The sequence below is a fragment of the Micromys minutus genome (assembly GCF_963924665.1).
Source record: "Micromys minutus genome assembly, chromosome: 20".
Lineage (NCBI taxonomy): Eukaryota > Metazoa > Chordata > Mammalia > Rodentia > Muridae > Micromys > Micromys minutus.
The window spans coordinates 1,806,147-1,827,500 of NC_137955.1; the positions used below are offsets into that span (position 1 = coordinate 1,806,147).

The 21,354-nt window shown below is 42.8% G+C and overlaps 1 protein-coding gene across 1 annotated transcript in view; it reads right to left on the reverse strand.

The window, feature by feature from the left end:
• Positions 1 to 3,297: 3,297 nt before the first annotated feature.
• LOC308433625 (angiogenic factor with G patch and FHA domains 1-like) overlaps positions 3,298 to 21,354 on the reverse strand; it is a gene marked incomplete at its 5' end in the record, with an annotated part of 29,293 nt that continues 11,236 nt past the window's right edge. The window contains 14 exon segments of the mRNA XM_080933728.1: positions 3,298 to 3,424; positions 5,586 to 5,668; positions 6,422 to 6,587; positions 7,968 to 8,069; positions 11,416 to 11,467; positions 11,789 to 11,900; positions 12,302 to 12,545; positions 12,548 to 12,625; positions 15,920 to 16,051; positions 16,055 to 16,108; positions 17,127 to 17,172; positions 17,365 to 17,489; positions 18,749 to 18,951; positions 19,466 to 19,568. Coding sequence (XP_080789854.1) covers positions 3,305 to 3,424; positions 5,586 to 5,668; positions 6,422 to 6,587; positions 7,968 to 8,069; positions 11,416 to 11,467; positions 11,789 to 11,900; positions 12,302 to 12,545; positions 12,548 to 12,625; positions 15,920 to 16,051; positions 16,055 to 16,108; positions 17,127 to 17,172; positions 17,365 to 17,489; positions 18,749 to 18,951; positions 19,466 to 19,568 — 1,620 coding nt within the window. The 3' untranslated portion in view covers positions 3,298 to 3,304.

Consider the following 21,354-nt stretch of genomic DNA (forward strand, 5'->3'; position numbering starts at 1 on the left):
TTCCGCATGATTAATAGAAGGAAGGGTAAAGGCGAACCTGGGCCTATCTTGAGAATGTAAAGGTATGGAAAAGAAACAATCTTTAATATCTATTATCATTAAAGGCCAATGTTTTGGGAGCGCCGTGAGAACCGGTAGGCCACGTTGTATAGGGCCAAGCAAATGCATTTGTTCATTGATGGCTCTCAATTCATGCAACAATCGCCATTTTCCTGATTTCTTTTTAATCACAAAAATGGGGGTATTCCAAGGGGAAGTAGAGGGTTCTACATGACCCAATTGTAGTTGTTCTCTAACTAATTGGGTAACAGCTTCTAACTTTTCGGAGGTAAGGGGCCATTGAGGAACCCATACCGGATCCTCCGTTTTCCATGGTATGGGCCGCGCTGCCTCAATGGCGCTTAGGAAAAACCCAGACCCTGCCTTTCTTTGTTAGGGTTAGGCGAGACAGGCTCTAGGGGTCCCTGTTCATAGCGTCCCAAGCCTTTTCCCTCTTTATATCCCATCTTATCCATCATATCATAAGCCTGTGCAGAATATTTATTGGACAGAATTAGCCCCATTTGCTGCATTATATCTCTCCCCCATAAGTTAACTGGAAGAGGGAGTACATAGGGGACAAATCGCCCACATTGGCCTTCAGGGGTTTTCCAGGTGAGTGAGGCTGCACTGATGGTGGGGCAGGACTTATAACCCAATCCTTGTAAGGAGTGTGATGACTCTACAACAGGCCAATTTTTGGGCCACCAATGAGTGGATATAATACTCTTATCAGCCCCTGTGTCAAGGAGGCCCTCAAATCTCTTCTCATTAACCCACAAGTTAAGCCTTGGCCTGGTATTCAAAGATACTGCTAAATAAGCTAAGTCGGTCCCAGAGGAACCCATCTGTCTTTCTGCCTTTTCCTTAGTCTTTTTATCAGAGCTATCAGGGAGGAGCAATAACTGTGCAATCCTGTTGCCCTGAGTTACAGAGAATATGCCGGTTGGGCTGGAGCACAGTACCTGTATTTCAGAGGAGTGGTCATTGTCTACTATGCCTGGGTGGACTATCAGTCCCTGTGCTGTGAGGGATCCTCGTCTGAGGATCAGTCCTAGGGTTCCTGGAGGCAAGGTGACCGCTCCTACAGGGATGGGCTGAACGCCCATCTGAGGCATTAATACCAGTGAGGAGGAGGCACGCAGGTCCATTCTTGTTGGCCTGTCTGTGTGCTCACTTTGCTCTCCCCTAGGGGTTTGAAAAATTTGCTCCCATATCTTTGAGGGCCCTGGGAACGGGGGCCCAGTGACCCGTTTTTTGGCATCTCATTGGTCTGGGCAGTCTGGCTCTCTAGTGGAGGGAGGAGCCGGCCTTTGAGGTCCCTAACAGAGCGGCAATGTTCAGCTTTATGGTACCCCTTGCCACATCTTGTGCAAAGGGGCGGAGGGTCTCTAGTGACCATCCGACAATCTTTTTTTAAGTGTCCAGATCTTCCACATCTGAAACAGACCCGTCTATCAGGGGCTTGTGGAGGGCCCCTCTGGGACTGCAAAATGGCTGCCACGAGACCTGCATTAGTGAGTGGCCCGCCCAGTTCTCTACAGACTCGAAGCCAATCTTGAAGACCTTTGCCCTTTCTAGGGGCGATAGCGGCTCGGCATTCTTGGGTGGCCTGCTCAAAAATAAGCTGTTCAATAAGAGGGGCAGCCTGCTCGGGATCCCTGAAGATCCGACCTGCTGCCTCGGTCATGCGGGCTACAAAATCTGAAAAAGGCTCTTGAGGTCCCTGAATGATTTTTGTAAGCTGATTATCGGCCCCTCCCTTTATTGAAAGTGCCTTCCAGGCCTTAATGGCTGTGCTTGACACTTGGGCGTAGGCACCCCAATGATAAGCTGTCTGATCTGCTGCATAGCGACCTTGGCCAGTCAGCAGATCAAATGTCCATTCTTGTTGTTCAGGAGTCAACGCTGTAGCATTGGCTCTTGCTTGGATTTGGGCAGCCTCATACCAAAGAGCCTTCCACTCCATATACTGCCCCATGCTCGGTAGAGCAGCCTTGGCAATTGTCTGCCAATCAGAGGGAGTTAAGGCAGAGATAGCCAATCTATCAAGCTGAGCGATGGTAAAGTTGGCGGTTACCCCGTATTTTCTGACTGACTCTGCCAATTCTTTTATTTGATTATATTCTACAGGGGCATGAACGCGGCCACCCTCAGCTGTCTCAAACACAGAGAAAGCAAGACACATCTGCCTTCTCACCCTTTCCGGGAGGAACGAGAAGGATTTTACAGGCGTGCGTGCTGCATGAGGAGGGGGGACCACGGGTAAAGGAGGCGCTGTCGGGACAACTGGGGACAAGCGCATGGGCCTGCACTGCTCGTCAGGATAATATCTTTTTTCCTCATAACTAGCTGCTTCTTCATCTACCCCTGATTCTTCTTCTGGGTCTAAGCCTTCTCGCTCATCATCATCATCTGAAGTCTCGGGGCTATAGATGTTAAGAGCCTCAAAGTCTTCTACAGGGTACAAGCTGACTCCCCTTTTCTTAACATTAGAGGGCATAAGGGAATGAAAATCTGAGGGTTTGTGGGTAACTACTCTCCCGCTGTACAGCATACCTGGAGGTCCTTTTTCCTTAGGGGGGAAATATCTTTTCCTGCGCGCGCCCATCCTCTCGCTCTGTTAGGCTTCTGATAGTCTATCCTGGACTTCACTCAATACCTCTTGCCCCGCAGCGACGGCGGGCCTACAACTCTCATCTCTTAAACAATTTTGTACCATCATCCAAATGGCCATGGTCTCGGGCCCGAGGTCTCCGGCATTCTGCGCACAGTCCAATTCTCTACCCAATTTTTTCCATGAGGCTGGTGAGAGAGACCCAGAGACCGCAAACCAAGGGGCAGTACGCTCAACCTCTTTTACGAAACGCTGCAAGATGCGGGTGGGCAATTCTAAATCTCTCTGCTTAAGAATTGACTGCAGGGCTGTAATGGTCGAGTGTGAAGAGCCCATCACAGCGATGTAATGCCCGCGGCTTATTTGCGTGGCGGCACAAAGTGAAACTGAAAGGCAAGTCTCAGCGCGTTCCCGCTTTTTTTTTTTTTTAATCTACAAAGACTTATGGAACGCAGGGGTGCCCCGGCTTATCTACGTCCAACTTAAGCACAAAATTAACACCAGCCCCGTTGGACACAAGAGGAAATTAAGAGGAAGAGAATAAAACTGCACTGACGAATACCAGAGCCTCTACGGACCCTTCCCACGGCCTCGGAAGATTTAAACCAAATTAAAGAAAGATCCAGGATCAGACATACCTTGCCGAACTTATCTCCCCGCAGTTCTGGATCCTCTCTGCCCAAAGACAAAGGGTCTTCTGTGGTGCAGACGATGGAGTGGTCGAGTTCCCCGGGTTTCGGCACCAGATGTCCCGCGCAACCGTCTCGCCTGCAAGAACGACGCGGCACACGAAATAGGATCCTTCTGCGGTAAACTTTAATGCTCTCGAGAACCAGCACTTGCTACACGTGACGAAGACGAAGAAGACCAAGAAGACGAACAAGACGAACGAGACCAACGAGACGACCCGAACTATCTAGCCCGTCCCCTTATAAAGGGATCAGTCCTTGCCTTGGACGCGGAGCCCCCTGATTGGTTGAAACTCATCAGGCCCTATGACGCCACGGGAGAGGCAGAGCTCAAGGAGTGGAAAGTTACCCAGCACGTGCGCACATGGCTTGTTTACTGCTAACTCCGGCCGGATGTCGGCGCCATCTTGTAATGGAGAATGTGCAGGCGGCACCCCACAATGTTTTATTTTGAGATTTATATATTGCAGAATGTGCAGCTATGGTGAAGCTTGTCATCAAAATGCTGAAATGGCCTCTTAGATTCCTGATCTCAGAGACTACCACAAACACTGGTGCGGCCTTCCTTCTTGAGGCCTGGCCAGCTTCCTCATTCTCCTCCCCACTTCTAGATTCTCAACACCCATGTACTCAGCTTGAAGAAACTACGAAGAGTTGCTGCTTCAATTCCCTGGATTTTGGGGGTTATTCTAAGGTTGTTTTTATAAGGAATTTAGAAATGGTCATAATTTAACAGGGAGGAATTAGCCAGATTTATTTGTTCAACCATCTCTCGTTTGGTAACTAAGCTAAAGTCATATCTTACACTGGTAGAAATCTTTCTAATTGATACAAAATTGAAGTTATAATCTTTACAGCGGTTTAGAATTTATTTGATACAGATTTAAAGTTTTCATTGGTATAATTTCTTATTGATTTAAATTTGAGGCTAGTATTGTTGCTTTCATATATTGTACCTATACAATACATTTGGGAATACAAGGCTTAGACCCAGTCCTATAGCTGCTGTTATACACTGATTTTAGTTGATTAAACAATACAAGTTAAGGGCCAGATAACAAATTCATGATTCCGAGTCAGTTAAAAGGGTGTATTTGAGATATTTCAATTAGAAATGGTCAAGAGTAGTCAAAGCTTAACAGTTCAGAAATGCTTTTTGTAGTTAGATTGTTTTCAAAAACATCAGAAATCCATAAATTATGACATTTAATGTTATTTATTGTTTGTTGAGACATATCTGCTTCTGACAGTTCCCCTTTGGTAGATTTAACAAAGATATTGATCACCTCTACCTCCAGGTGAGGTTATATCTTATGGCAAGACAGCCACTAGGTAAGAATTTCTTCAATTCATCTAAAAATACTGCCCAGAAAGGAACACAGTATGCAGAATAGTTGACTGATAATCTTTGCTGAGCCAGAATTATCAGCGCTTCAAAATTCTGCATTACAAAGTCTGTCAGATATGGTCTCTATAAATTGACTAAGTTTTGAGAAGCTGTATTTTGTGCTTCTCATATATCAGGTAATATTAGTCATTCTTGGGTTTCTGATGTGGTTGAAGACATAGCCAACCCAGCTGTTTAGCTGGTAACTAATATATACAGTAGCACAAGGCTGGCCCTGAATGGACTGAGGCCTGTGGTGTTTATAAAGTAGCTTCCTTTTAAGTTAACTTGTTCTCTTATTTTACAGTCACTATAAGATCTATAAATTCTAGTTTCTCATCAGGTACATGATTTGCAAGTATAGTCCCTGGCCTATGGTTTCCTTCATATTGTCTGTGTCTCTGGGTAAGCAAAAACTTACATTTGACAAAGTATAGCTTGTCAACATATTTTCATGCATTGTAACTTTGGTGTTAAATACCTCAGACATTTTGCCTAAACTTGTGTGTGAGTATGAGTGTAGTCAGAAGAATGGAACGGTTTTCTCCAACCACCATCCACTTTAGTTTCTAAGGGGGATAACTGATTCGAATGAACTGCCTGGCTAGCAAGATCCAGGGATCCTTCCAGCCCTGTATCTGGAGTGTACATACACGGCACACTGGCTTTCAGATGGGTGCTGGGATCTGAACTCAGGCCCACATGTGCACTATATTTTCCACTCCAACTTCAGTAGTTAAGTTATAAACAGCAGAACTATAGAAGTTACATAAGTAATCGTGGCAAACAGAACTTAATTATATGTAGCATGCTTAGTACACTGACTAAATGAGAGAATATTTAGCACTCTTACCTGCAAACCATACTTTACTCGTATTTTCTTTAGTGCCTTTCTTCTTTCCAACTCCTTTTCCTCCTTACTTAATGCTGGACCAACTAAAAGGAAAATCTGAGTTTGAATATGACAGACTTTACAGGAAATTAATTCTTATTAAAAAATAGTTTATCTTAGTATATTAGCCAGTTCAAACCATTTTCCTGCAAATTTAATAATCTCATTTTCCCCTATAGTAGAATAAGATTCCACAGTGTGTCTATATACCATATTATCACTTCATTCATCAGCAAGTATTATGCTGAGATATCTAACCCAGGCCCAGAGAGACAAATGGCATAGTCTCACATTTCACATATGCTGTGTCAAACAATTAAATGGGTGCATTTAACCCTGAGTGTCTGCAGGATGTGGAAGGCAGGGTGAGCTCATGAGAGGAGGAGGGAAAAGTAGAGCTTCTGTAATATGGGGCTATCCGTGTGTGGAGCGAAGAGAGGAGGGTTGCAGAGCTGGGGTAAGCAGAACTGAGGACCCCGAGAACCCCTTCTGGAAACCCACTGTTTCGAAAGTCAATTTACAAACAGTTTCTACAAAGGACTTTGGCTACAGGTGGCCTGCACGCGTGGACAATTCCCAATGTGTCAGTTCTCAGCCCTGCAGCACTACACACTGAGCACACATGCACCGCACCGTGTCTACAACAAGCATGCCAACTACACACAGGCTGCTCCACCCACATGCGGTGAGACATGAGGGGTGGGAGGGGGGGCCCGATGGTGCAGAGGGACATTCAAACACCGAGTGCAGCAGTCCAGAGTACCGCTCACACCCCACACGTGCTGGGCTTCACATACCCAAAGGCTCATCCTTTCTATCAAGGCGAAGGTGAGCTCTGACCTGCCCGGGTTCACAGCCATCGCACGTCTCGCTGCCAGGGTGAATGTGAAAAGACAGCACGGTCTCCCCAATCTTTACTTCATCCCCGTGTTCAAGGACATAAGGCTCACATTTTGTTTTTGGCTAGATGAGAAATTTTCAATGAAACAGAAATATAAAAGTCATATGGCTACATTAAGTCTATGTAGAGAAAAGTTCAGAAAAGGAGACACATGCACACTTCTACAACTTGATGAACAGACCCCGAAGACCACCAGGATCATGGCAGTAGCTCAGTGGAAGAACATGCACTTACCATGAACCAAACTCTGGGCTCCACCCTACAATCCCTTATAGTATTCCCAAAAAGCTACTTCTAATTTGATCTGATCAAAGCCCACCAGTCCACTCTGGGCTTCAATCTACTAGCAAAACACATAATTAGAGAAAAGTTATGTATTAAGAAATGATTGCCTTTCTTCCTCTTCTATAAAAATTTTTTGCTCTGTGTGTGTATGTGTGTCTGTCTGTCTGTCTGAAAACATATAAGTTGTTAAATGGGCTCTGGGATCAGAACTTGGTCCTAATGATACCATGGTAAATACTCTTAACCACTGAGACACTCCCAGCTTTCCTCATAATTTCTTTTTTTCATTCTTAAAGCATTAGAGTAAGACCTAGGTGGTGGTTTATATTGCCAACACAGACAGGCTGAAGAACCACTTATGGTCTCTGAGCACATCACGGGAGTGTATGTAGCTAATAGTGACCTCTGTCTGGGCATGCCAGAAAGTGATCATCTAGACTAGGTTAACTGAGGCGATAGATCCACCAAACTGTGGATGGCCCCATGGTACGGGCTGGCGTCCTAGACTGAACAAACAGGAGATACTGAGTTTAGTGCTAGTATTTTCTCCCTTTGCTTCCTGAAGACCTGCTTCACCATGACGGACGGTTCTTTTCCTTTCCTAAGTTGCTTTGTCAGGGTACTTTGGTTTTCAGAAAATTCCTAGATTAGCATTGTTTTTATTAAGACAAAAAAAAAGAGCAGGTTAGGGCTGTCTAGTAGTGTGTCAGAGGGAGAGCATCTGCTTGACAAGCAGGAAGATCCCGGGCTAGAATCACAGCAGCAAGCTGGAAAAAGAGGGCCACCAAAGCTGCTTCTGTGAATATTCAGTCCTGGGCCAGTGAAATGGCTCAGCACAAAAAAGTGACTCCATGAAGCTGACCTCCACATGTGAAAGTCACACACACACACACATAAACACACACACAAACACACACATTTAATCTAAATAAGCTTTATGATATAGGCATAACTAAAAGAAGCAATAGAGATATAATTAGAAGTCAAAACTCAACAGACCAGCATCTACTAAATATTTTTTTTCTAGCTCTTTCTGGAAAATTCCAATTAAGTTATAAATTTGTGCTTGAACTCTGATCTGAGCCAAATGATATCTGTAATGACTAGGACCTGAGCTCAGACAAGGAAGTGCAGGTGACTACTACACATTTACTTACCTGAAGAATCTGTTTCCCATTGACAATGGTACCATTCTGGCTGCCTTGATCCACGAGAACGTAGCTTTGCAAGTCATGGTCAAAATAAACTTCTGCATGGAACTTAAAGGAAAGCAACCAAGCAATTACAAAGAAATGCACGTTTTCAGCTCAGAGCTGACTTCATTTATGCAATGGTGCAGATATTAGTCTCTGATCATTTCACCTGAGTTCTCCTAATGCTTTTTACTGAATACAAATTATTACAAGTTTCTGGTAGAGATGTGGAGGCTATGCTTCCTATGTTTCCACCTTTATGATAAAAAAAAAATCTTGTATATATCCTGCCTCTTCTACTTTTAAGACATAAGTAAGATTATACTGTACATATAATTATATTTTATTTTTTTGCCTAACATAAGTACTATCACTGCCTATTTAAAATCATTCCAATTTTCAATTCATACTAACTTGAAACACTCAAGAGAGTCTCGAGGAAGCCAGTTCTCCAGCTGTTGAAGACACAGGACTGACCCTCCCTGACTCAGAGCACATCAGTCTAAACTGCAGCTCTGCTACACAGGCTTAGCATCAGCCATACAGTCTGTCCAAGCAGTAGGGCAAGTGCACTTCATTCCCTATTCTGTGAAGAAGCCCACATTGAAGGCTTGTAGAACTGGACATCTAGGCTTCCTAGGGTGTTAATCATGTGCGATGGTCAGGCTGGAGAGATGGTGCAGTGGTTAAGAGCACTGACTGCTTTTCCAGAGGACCAGAGTTTGATCCCCAGCACCCACGGCAGCTCATCCGGAGGCTTGTAACCATCTTAGGTCCAGTTCCAGGTAACCATCATTCCCTTCTGGCCTCTGTGTGCATGAGGCACCCAAGTGGTACGCAGACATACATGCAAGCAAAACCCCATTTACATACATTTCTTAAATTAAAACTGTCATAAGCCTTCTTGTGTATACACTATCTGTACGCAAGCCAACTTTTTCTCTGAGAGATATACTTAAGAGATGGAATTGTCAAATTACCATGAGTAAATTTTATTTAAGTTAAAACTGTTAATTTGTGTGTATGTGTGCACATGGGGTACACTGGGTGTACACTGTGCATTTCAGGGTGTGGGTGTGCCAGGGTGCATGTGTAGAGGTCGGAGGACAACCTGTAGGAGTTGGTTCTCCTCCCACCATGTAGTTTCTAGGGTCAAACTTAGGCACTCTACCTCGACAAATCATCTCGCCTTCAGCTGGCCCCTATATGAAATTTTCAAATCTTAACCTAAATACTGCCATACTGCTTTCCAAAATAGATATATCCCTGTTATCTATGAGAATTCTTGTGGCTTTAAACACTCTCAACCAAATTTGGTCATTATCAAAATTTAAATTTTCTACTAATCTAGCGATGTGTACGTTTTACGATTGATTTTGCTTTTGAGTTTCTCTGATTTCTACTGAAAATCTTTTTAGCAGAGGTTTTCTTTATTATTTTGAATGATGGTTATGTGTTCAGATCTCTGTGTGGCTCTGTACAGATGCTCGGAAGGCAGAGACGTCAGACTGCACCCAGCCCTGAGCCCCTCGGCTCACGATCTGCTGCGTTAGCCTCTGTGGTCAGCCTGCCTAGAGTAGCTTTATGAAAACTTTAACGACTCCAGTGTTTTCACACTGCCAAATCCTAGTCTGAAAGCTCCTCTAACCTGCGCTCCCACGGGAACAGTTCCAATAAGTGTGTGAGTAAAACTCCCATCATGCCCTCACGTCTGCACTGCGTGTGACTATCTTCGACTTACAGACCTCTGACATCACAGTGCACTTAGAGAAAATACAGTTGTACAAAACCTACCGACAGCTGTTAGAGCTTTGTGATGGCCGTCACCATTCGCCTTCTTAATTTGCTTAACACACGAGAAGCTTCAAACTTACTGAAAATTAGCTATGTGTGAATTTTATTGTCTTTTTAAAACCTCATAAAGCCTCCTATTCAATGCTCAAGTATTTGTTTCTGTCTTCATCCATGGTAAACTGAAGGTTTTTAAATCAGCACACGGACTTCATCTGCCTGGGAGTGCGCTGTGTGCACTGTCAGCCTGACGCTTCCTAGCTCATCTACTGACTAAACAATGGCACTAAACCCAAACCACACCTCTGCATTTTCGCTCATCTGAGAGGAGGAAAGAGCTTCTCGATTAAAGTTACGGGTTAGGCTTCCTTTGAGAGAACAAAGTAAGTCCACAGGGCAGGGGGACTCCCTGCTTTCAAACAGTTCTGGGGAAGACTTTCCTGACAATAGTGAGAAACAAATTCCATCCTTTTTGCTTGGTTGGTTTGTTTTTTAAGATGGGGTTTTTCTATGTAGCTCTGGCTGCTCTGAGACTCACTCTGTGGACCAGGATAGACTAAATTCCATTCTTAAAAGACAAAAATCATTGAAAGTCTCTGTAGTTTCACATCACTCCATTAAATAAAAACAAGCAACGAGGCAGAGGGACTGATGCCTGCCTCCTGCTCACGGAGTTCCGGGTTCTCTTCTCAATGGTGACAGAAGGACAGTCAAACAGCACCAGACACATGGCACAAAGAGAGAGCCCAGAAGCGCAGCAGCCATTCCCCGCCATTTTAAAGCTACAATTCCGTTTGTTTTGAAAACTCAGCTTTTGATTGCTACAACATGTAGCCACTAAAACTTTGAGAAATCTTGAGGTAGAAAAGGCTAGATTATCCATGGATATAGCAAGACCTTTGGGTTCAAAGTAAGTGCTTTGAATCAGGACTGAACTTATTTTTGAATTACCACAAAACACAGCATATTTATATAAATTGGATGCTGTTTTACTATTTAAGTTAAATAAATCCATGTTTTGGAACTCATGCTTCGGACTTTTAAGAAGGACATAATTAGCCGCATGGAGATACACCTGTATTCTCACTAATTTAGGGATGCTGAGCCCAGATTACCTGAGCAGCCTGGGAGCAAGGCGAGCAAGACCCTGTCACAAAACAAAGCACATGACAAAAATCCTGGCCAAGCATAGGTGGCCCAAGTCTACTTAGGAAGTAGGGGGAGGAAGACTGGGAGCTTGCTACTTAGTGAGCTAGAGGCTGGCCTGGACTGCATGAGACCCTATTTTAAACCAAACCCAAACCCATGACTTCCAAACTGTGATAAGGACTTTTTGTCAAAAGCCGAAAGAAACAAAGAGGCACTGCCTTCATCATCACCACACCATTAGCCCTCCTTCCAACAGAAAGCCTTACACTTTTACTAAATCCATTCTAGGTTTCCTTTCTGTTCACTTTGGTTTTTGTATAGGATCTGGTGTAGCCTAGGGCAGCTTGGAACTCACTGTATAGTCAAGACTGTTCCCAGACTTTTAGTTCTGCCTCTGCCTGGGACACAGGCAAAGGACACTCGCAAACACACTTTTCTCTGCCAGGGCTACAGCTCGGAGTGGAGGCCTCACCTTGCTGACAGCAACTTCGGGGATCCGCACCGTGTGCTCCACGTCCTTTTCTCTGCAACAGTGAGTAAATTAGTGAGTGACTAGGGAACACAGACACAGTAGTGACAGTGACGGCTGCTTTACTAGACGATGCTTACACAGAAGCCTAGCAGCAGCAGTCCCCGCTGTGGGGACTCTGACTGACTCTGGAGTTCACACTCCTCTACACAGTATTTGTTTACATCATCTTTGTCGTTCAACTGTGCTTTCTTTGAAGAAAGATGTTGCTTTAGCCTCTGTGTTTCTAGAATGATGCCTTGAATACAATACTACTTGCCCACCTTCTTTAAACAAGCAGAAGCCCTTCAGACACAGCAGCACACAGCGTCCTTACCTCCCAATGACGGCTGGACTCACGGCTGTGATGATGAACAGCGAGCCCATCTGCAACACTGGAGAGCTAATGACGATCACCCGAATGCAGGGGGGCCAAATTTTCTCCTCATCTGCCAAGGCAGAGAAATATTAACTTAAAGTTCTATGAAAATTATTTTTTTTCACACAGATAACTAAGAGACCAAATTCTCAGCACAAAGGAGATTTGTTTGTCACAGAGGAATAAGAGACAAAGACAGGAGACAGAGGACAAGGGAGAAGGGGAAGGGGACATGGGATTGGGGGAAATGAATGAGAAACAGTGTTCTGTTCAGTAGAAGCTATTCAATACCTTGCAGTTTGCTTAAATTAATATACTGATGACTCTCATGACTGAACTCCTAAAAACTGACAGTGGGCCGGTCATTCTCATAATTTTCAATGCCATCAACAGAACTGCTGTGCCCCGGCCACGCTTCCCAGCTCCGCCCCCGCCCCCCCCCCCCCCCCACTGGAGGGTATACTTACTCACCTTCATCATCGGGTTCTTCTGAGGACCCCCTGTCCCCACTGCTACTGTCTCCATCATAACTGCGCTCACTCTGAGACTCTGTAGTCTCACCTTCTTCTGGCTCGCTTTCGCTCTCTCTGATTCTCTCATCCCTAGATGAGGCTGAATTATCATCTCCGGGAGACTCCACAGTGTCTCCACTAACAGCCACAGTGAGCTGCAAAGGGCTACTTTTGTGAGCAGTGTCTATTCTGGCCTTTTTTTTCTCACATTTCCAGAATTTTCATCCTCATTGCAGTTTATGTATTCTACACTGCAGACTTTCTGATCTTCTGAACTCAAATCCTAGAAAGAGGAACAGGGAAGTAAGTGACATCAGTATCTTTTAAAACTTAAATAAAAGCATTTAATCACTTTTGGTTGGTTTGTTTGTTTGTTTTGGGCTTTTCGGTTTTAGCTCTGGCTGTCCTGGATCACTCTGTAGAGCTGGCCCAAATGCACAGAGATCCACCTGTCACTGCCTCCTGATTGCTGGGATTAAAGGCGTGTGCCATCCCCTGCACGTGTAATTCACTTTCATAATAAGACTTCAAATTCTCACACACAGGGCCTTTGCCTCAGTCCAGTCACATGTAGCTTATGGCTACTATACCGAACAACATGAAACTTGAAAATGTATCAATTCTAAATATTTGAGTTTTTAAATAAGACCATGTATATACAACACAGAAATATTATAAAGGATAACATGAAACTAAAGATCTAAATATAATCAACATATCAAAATTGAGATTTTGCCAAAAGTGAACATTTTAGAGTTAGATTGAAAATGCACAAGTTTAAAGTTTAAAATAGAAATGTTTTATTTATATGTCTTTAATTCTAAAAATTTCAGTCTGTCTACCATAAGCTTTTTATTATTACTTTTTTTGGCATGCTTTCTGAAAAATGAAGAAACTATTTTAATTAACAAATTAATTATTTAATTTTTATTTTTATTGTGTACATTTCAAATTATGCACAGAATGAGTGATTAAATCAAGCCAGTGAACATGTGCATGACATTCCTTTTGGGGTTATAATACGGTTTATTCTCATAGTGACTTTCAAAGATTATAATATGTGGGCTAGGGATACAGCTCAGCAGTGAGGCGTGTGTCTAGTATGAACAAGGCCCCAGGTTCAGTCTCCAATACACACGAAGGTAACACAGCCACTAAGTACAGGCACCATTGTGTACAGCAGACAATACAGTATTGTCATGGAGACTGGGAAGAAGCAAAGTCATTGTTCTTTCCCTTCTGTCTGTAACAATCTCAATTTTCTTTCTGTCATGTGCATATAATGAAGAGAGTTCACATGTAATTTCGCAAAATATGACAGCATGTTTTTAGTAGCAGCAGAAATTGAGTTGGAGACAGGCTGAACATTCACAGTGTGATAAACTGTATATACTCTCAGCAATGCAAACTCACCAAGGACAAGGGCAAGGGCAAGGAGCTAAAAAGCTATGAGGAGCTCTGTGGCTATGTAAATCAGATCAACAACGCCTATCTAGCGGTGCATGCACTCTTTAAAAGCATGTTCCAATATTCTCCCCTTTATCATCATTACTTCTGGACAACAGAAAATGGCTGAAACTATCAGGACACTTCGGTAAGGGATGCCTGGGATAGACGGTTAGATAAACATACAGGAAGGACAAGAAGGGGCACTTATGCATAGACAATGAAACACCCCTCCCTCCCTCTCCTTCTCTCTCTCCCTCTCCCTCTCCCTCCCTTTCTGTGTGTATGCATACTTATATAAGATGTTTTCCCCAATACCTAGGACATGCTGCCTTCCTTCCTACGTCAAGTATAAACTGCAAGGCTCAAGGAAGTGAGGGTGTTTTCTATCTCTCTGTTCCCAGTTACCTCAGATTCTTCTTACTGCTAGAAAGAGAGGCTTCTAAAATCATCACATTTTCTTTTTTTTTTTTTTTTTTTTTTTTTTTGAGACGGTTTCTCTGTGTAGCCCTGGCTCTCCTGGGACTCACTCTGTAGACCAGGCTGGCCTCAAACTCAGAGCTCCACCTGCCTCTGCCTCCTGAGGGCTGGGATGAAAGGTGTGCACCACAAAGGCCTGCCTCCCAAAGTTTATTTTTACTAGTTCACTAGCATACTTTTCTATTCATTTAAGTATTGTCACTAAAATGAAAACACAGTGAGAACAGAAAGTACGGAATCTTAATTTCATGTGTTGACAGTAGAATTTTTACTTTAAGTAAATTTGTTTGGGTTAAAAAGAAAAAAAAAATGTGACATAGAATTTCTAAAGTGAACCAGACAGCTGCCACAATTCAAGCAACGCCAGTGCCTCCTCACACATCTCCAAGCTCAGCCACTTAGCGATAAGAGCACTCAACACGTTTGAATAGCACGGAACCCACACTGATTTTAAAGCTGCCTTCAGTCTTCATATCTGAATTCCTTTTCCTGTACATGTCACCATGTTCTTAACTATGAACTATGAGATGCCAGGGATCAAATCCAGGGTATTGAACATGTAACAGAAGCTACCGAACACTACAGGACATGCTAAGATCCCATTTCCCCCATTTCTTATGCATATGACTGTGTTAATTAAACAAAGAAGTTGTCTTTCTTTTTAATTTTTTAAATATAAATTAATAGAAATGACTCTCCACCTAGTGCAAACAAAAGAACCCGTGATTACTGATAGTCAACCCTTTTCCAAAAACAAGACAAAAAAACAAAACCCCACGTGGCTGAAATGCCTGCAGTGGACGCAAGCTCCTTCCCAGCACCCATGCCCACTCACAACCAACTCCAGTTCCAGCTCCAGAGGCTCTGGAACCTTCGTCTGACTTCCATGTGCACCTGCATGCTCATGCACACATGCATGCACACACATACATGTGCACACACACTCACAAAATTTATAGCTATATACATAAACAATAAACCTTTTTTTTGTTGGGTTTTTTGTTGTTGTTGTTTTTTCAAGACAAGACAGGATTTCTTTTGTAGCCCTACCTGTCTAGTAACTCGTTCTGTAGACCAGGCTGGTCTTGAACTCCGAGATGCCCCTGCCCTTGCCCCTGCCTCCCAAGTGCCGGAAACTAGAGGTGTGCACCACCACCGCCACTCAGCAACAATAAATCATTTAAAACAGACAACAACAAAGCCCCTTTCAATCCTAATATGTTCACTGTATATTTATCAGGCATGCATTTTTAAGTTTGCAACTTAATAAGTGGGAAACTAGTTGATTTAAAAAGCTGAATCTGTATGTGCCAATTAATAATTTTTTTCTTTTGTGAACTGTAATAACCAACTTACTGAATCAATGTCTGGATTTTTTTTTTCTGAATTAAACATTGTAAGATGTTTTATATATCTTAAGTAACACCTACTTCTAATGAAATTTTACAAAACACCTACTTCTAATGATTGAATTTGTAAAAAAAAAAAAAAAAAAGAAGAGTGAAATTCATTTCACTTGAACCTTTCTTAGTTTTAGAATCTAAAAACTTAATATATTTAAAATACAAAAATATACGATGATGTTTACATTTATAAAATCAGTGGCTTAATTAATACGAAAATACTGTTAAATTTTAAAAGAAAGCATCACCTTTTCTTCATTTGCAGTCCAGAAGCCTGGCTCTTTCCTTCTCTTCTTCGGCTTTTTATCTTTGTTTGGTTTTGTGCTGGAGGTCTGGTACGGCTGTAAATCTACTCTCGGGTGGAATTGGTACCGACCACTTTACACGTCACAGTAGTAATAGATCCCGGTGGAAGGGTCATAATACAGCTGGTTTTCCTGTCAAAGTCAAGACAGTAAGTTTTATTCATGTATTACGAATAAACAAACAATAAAAATGCCGAATATATTCAAAGATAGTGGATACCTTTGTTTTAACAACTACTGTATTTTCAGAAGAATTAGAGAAAAATAACTTAAAAAAAAAGAACTATTAATGTCTGCTCTGCTTTCCACACTGAGAAAATTTTAATCTTTTTTTTAAAATGTAGATGCTTCAGTCCTTTTTTTTCTAAAGATTATTTATTTTATGAATTTGAGTACACTGTCGCTGTCCTCAGACACACCAGAAGAGGGCATCAGATCCCATTACAGATGGTTGTGAGCCATCATGTGGGTGCTGGGAATTGAACTCAGGACCTCAGGAAGAGCAGTCAGTGCTCTTAACCACTGAGCCATCTCTCCAGCCCGAGAAAATTTTAATCTTAATTGCATCAAATAAAACCACCAGATTTACGGTGTTTTACTTTATGTGAAATGGCAATTTCATAGGGTTCAACTGACCACATTAAAAAGAAGTGGAGGAAACATTTCTGAAGCATGAACACAAAGGTGTGGATGACAAACTGCCCAGGAAACCAACAGTGTCCTAACGCTATACAACCCTTGACATCTCACAATAACTTAAAGAAGCTGGGGTTGGGGGTGGGGCGGCAGGTAAGGAACTGGTGAACAACTATGTCCATTAATTTTCTATTCCTTTCTTTCTTGTTAGAAAATGGAGGCAAAAGTTCAAAACAGGAAGGAAAAGTTGAACAAGGAGACTGAAACACAGAAACAGAAAAACTTGAAGGATATCTCCACTTACAGTCAACAAATGCCAAAAGTCCAACACACACTGCCATTAACTGGCAGGCCGTGGGAAGAATGCGTTCCAGGGCTGGAAGCCCACTCACCAACCCTCAAGCCCAGTGTTAAAACTGCCAATCCTTCCTTCTCGTACCCCAGTTGGGACTTAGGTTTTGCTCTCAGGCAGCTGAAACCCAGCAGTGAGGTCCTAGGCAGGTCTGATCCTCACAGAATCATAATAGAAACCAGTGCTGTGGTCAAAGTACAGGCCGGGGCTGGAGAGATGGCTCAGTGGTTAGAGCACTGACTGCTCTTCCAGAGGTCCTGAGTTCAAATCCCAGCAACCACATGGTGGCTCACAACCATCTGTAATGGGATCCGATGCCCTCTCCTGGTGTGTCTGAGGACAGCGACAATGTGCTTATATATAATAAATAAATCCTTTAAAAAAAAAAAAAAAAAAGTACAGGCCGGTGCTCTGGTCGTAGGTGAAGCCGGTCTGCGACACGGCCACTTCCGCTGCAGCTCTCAAGCTTCCAGCCAGCGCGGAGCCTTCGAGCGCGGAGCCTTCTGCTAACACGGACGCACTCTCCTGCAGGGAGACATGCCACCAAGGGCCATATGTGTCAGCTGAGCTGGATCCCAGGAAGTCCGAGACTTAGGACGTTGTTTCAGTTTGTTTCCAATTTGTAATGGAAACACACTGCCATTAATTTTTCAAGTATTCTCTAATTTAACCTCTGCCCTAAATGTTGTCTATTTTTGGTTTTGCTGCAAATTACACAGAGGCCTGCACATGAGGCCAGTGCTATCCCAGGACTCCTGTCTGAGTTGTAAAGACACTACCGTAAGATCGCAATATTCAAAGTTAAACGCGTGGTAACACAAGGACGCAGCCGTAAGATACAGACTATGAAGTATCTGTACAACAAATGGCCTAACTGTTCGCTATAGTCAACCATAAAGACACTTTACAACTAGAGACAGAGAAACGATAGATGAAACGTTCATAACTAAAACAACTGTAAAAACCATTCAGGTAATCTGAATAATGATGAGGCATTTCACACACAGCCCTGGGATTGGAGGGTGAGAAGAGAGAAAATGCCTTTTACTTCTGGGTGTGGCCAGCTTGCGTACACATACAGTACTCGGCAGGCTCCGGTAGGAGGACAGTTTATACCTGAGGATTCAAGACCAGCGTGGGCAACAAAGGGTGACCCCATGTCAAAATAACAAACAACTTTGGGTAAAACGTAAAACGACACTGTTCTTATGCCCAGAGCTCCTTAAAGCCTCACTATCATGTGTGGCTGTAGAAGTGAAAGCCACTGCACACACATGGGTCAGAGAAAACCTGTGCACTTGGTTCTCTCCTTCTACCTTTCCGGAGGTACCAGGGTTAGGAGCTGAACTCAGGCTGCCAGGCTTCTGTAACAAGCACCTTTATCTCCTGGGCCACTGCACTGAGCTCCAAGGTTCATGGGCCAAGTTAAAATATACTGACAATACTCCTTTAGTTCATAAAATCATAAACAGAAAAACTGTCACAACTATAAATACATTCCCACTTCTGTTTTCTAACACCACAGCTGAGTGTGTGGATACAAACCTCTTAGGCACACACAGACCGAGGCAGAACACTTGAACTCAGGGGAACAAGGCCAACCTGAGCAACAGAGCAAAACTTTATTTCAAAAGACAAAACAAAACGGATGCTCTGTGCATAATCACACATTTTATAACTCATTTATAACTATTTATAATTCATGTATGCATCCTACAGGATCAAGGAATCCTATCTTTCTCCATAACTCCTGGACCTCGAGTTTCACGGTTAGCCTTTATTACCTGTGAATCAGAGGTGACGTGATCCTCTTGTCTATGGCTAACACATTCTGTCCCATCAGTACCAGCATAACTACCATTGTCTATCTGTGACTCGTCTTTAGAATTAAGAGTAGAAGCCTGGACATTCTGATTCTGCTGTGCAGACAGTTCCGTCTCTTTACTGGGAAGATTATCATCATTATAATATGTCTGATAGTAATAATCTGTAGAGAAAACAAACAAACAAACAGCTGCTGAGTCTATGGGGAAAGTGGGTTAATTGCAAAATCCAAATAGCAAACTCAAAACTGCACCCATTAAATCTGGCCACAAGGCCAGGGCAGATCTAAGAGGGGCGAGGGGAGAGGGAATAGAAGTATAATCAGTATGGGAGTCTGGGGTGGGGGGTGTTCCTAGCACTGGAGAGCCTGAGGCAGGAGGTTGAATGAAGCCAACCTGGCCTACCCAGCAAGTTCCAGACTACCTTTATCTCCATACCGAGAACCTTACTCAAACAACAAGAACAGAATTCTTAGGGCAGCACTGAAAACACACACAAGCATTAGAATAATTACAATGCATTTCTATTTTACCACCCATAAATTGACAAAGAAAGTGACATAGAAAAAAAACTGTATTATCAAATTCTTCACATTTACATATTTTGTCTGTTATTTTTAAAAAAAAACAGTACATCCATGTGTCTTGAATATTCAGAAGGTACTAGACACAGAATACCTGAAATTGACCAAGGAGAATGGTTCTCTGTCTGTACTTCTACATCAGACTTTTGATTTTCTTCTTTTTTCCCACAATGGAGTATTTTACTAAGTTCTTCTACCTGAAAGGAAACAAGGCTTTAGGAAAAAGAAGCCATAAAGCAATTCAATAATACACAACAGTCTACCATCCTCACAGTATTACAAGGCATTTATCTTGGTAGAACTTTTAGACCTGGGCCTAAAGCAGCTGGTTCCTTTTTCAGCAACTCTACAACCATTCAAAAGCTAAGGCTGACCTCTGGCCTTCCCCTTCATTCCTTTCTTTTAAGCACAGATCTCAGTATTTTACAAGCTGATGAAAACTCACATGCTCAAATAATCCTCTGGCTTCAGCCTCCCAGGTAGTTAAGACTAACCATGCATGCCACTGCGACCCACAGTATTGTCATACTCCTAGGTAAATTCCCAAATCACAGCTGGGCATGGTGGTCAACACCTTCCCTTCCAAGAGTTCAAAGCCAGACAAGGCTACACAGTGAGACCTGTTTAAAGAAAGAAGGGAGATGGAAGGGCAAAACATTCAAATCATCCCTCCCAAAAAAAAAAAAAAAAGTCTAGGAATGGAGCCCAGTGGTGGACATGCCTGGTAATCATGAAGTCCTAGGCTCAGTTCCCAGCACCACAGAAAGAAAAGTCTAACTAAAGACAGTTCAAATGCAAGCAAGTTCCACCCTTACCTTGGACAATAATAAAAGGTTTATTCTCAAAGTCTCAAAAGCTAATGGTTCTTGCTACAATTTACAACTACAAGTTTCCATCTGAACTGAATTTTCTACTGCCACTCAGAGACTTGGAGTTATTTACTGAAATATATTTAAATGCTATTTATATGCTATATGGACTGCTTTGCTCTTATCACTAACTTCAGCAGAATAGAGTAAGAACTCACAGAGGAGGCATCTTCCCTGTGACCTTTGTGCACTGAAGCACCCCTAAAAGATGCTGTGCAGCACATGCCCAGGAGCAAATGAGAACTGCCTCAATCCACGAGCCTCTCCTGTCTGACCGGATCTCAGCCCGCGTCTTTAATGATCAGTTAAGTTTGAACATGGAAAAGGCAGTGGTTACATACAGGTTTATCTAGGTACCTTATGAACTGGGGAATCTCGCCATCAGGACCAGAGACAGAAAGACTAATTAGTGAGAATGTTGAGGCGGCACTAGCTCTCAGGTTCATCCCTCAGTCTGTCATCCCTTACCCTGGGAGGCGACCTTGCCCTGGTGCTCACTGCCTGCTGCCACCACTGCCATGATGATACTTAGTATCCACATTTATATGGAAACTTTTGAGTAACATCTCAGTTTATACAACTGCCTCACAAAATAGTTGTCCTGATGCCAATGTCACACCTGAAATGTCTTGAGAAACAAAATAACTTGTAATGGGCTTGTTCATCCCCAAACCAGAATATATTATGGCTATTAAGTTACCCTTTAGTTACTGCTCTAAAAGGAATGTACTTAAAGACTTGAACCAACAGATAACTACACTCTACCCTACCAGTAGGGAATGTTGACTAGAGGGTAGTAGAACTATCAGCAAGATGTAAGACTTTTTCTACTTTGGGTTTATTGTTATTATTGTTTTTATTATATCATTATTAATTATTATTATACTATTATTATCGTAATATTGGGAGAGGAAGGTCTTGGGGATCCAACCCAGACCTTCTACATACTTACAAGGACTCTACCAGGGGCTTCTATTTTCTTTCTTTTTTTTTTTAAACAGGTCTCCCTACATTGCCTACATAGTAGCCTCAAATTTCTAGACCAGAAATTTAACTGTAAACAGGTACAGAAACCATTACAACCCAGCAGTTATTTTCCAAGCTCATTTAAGAA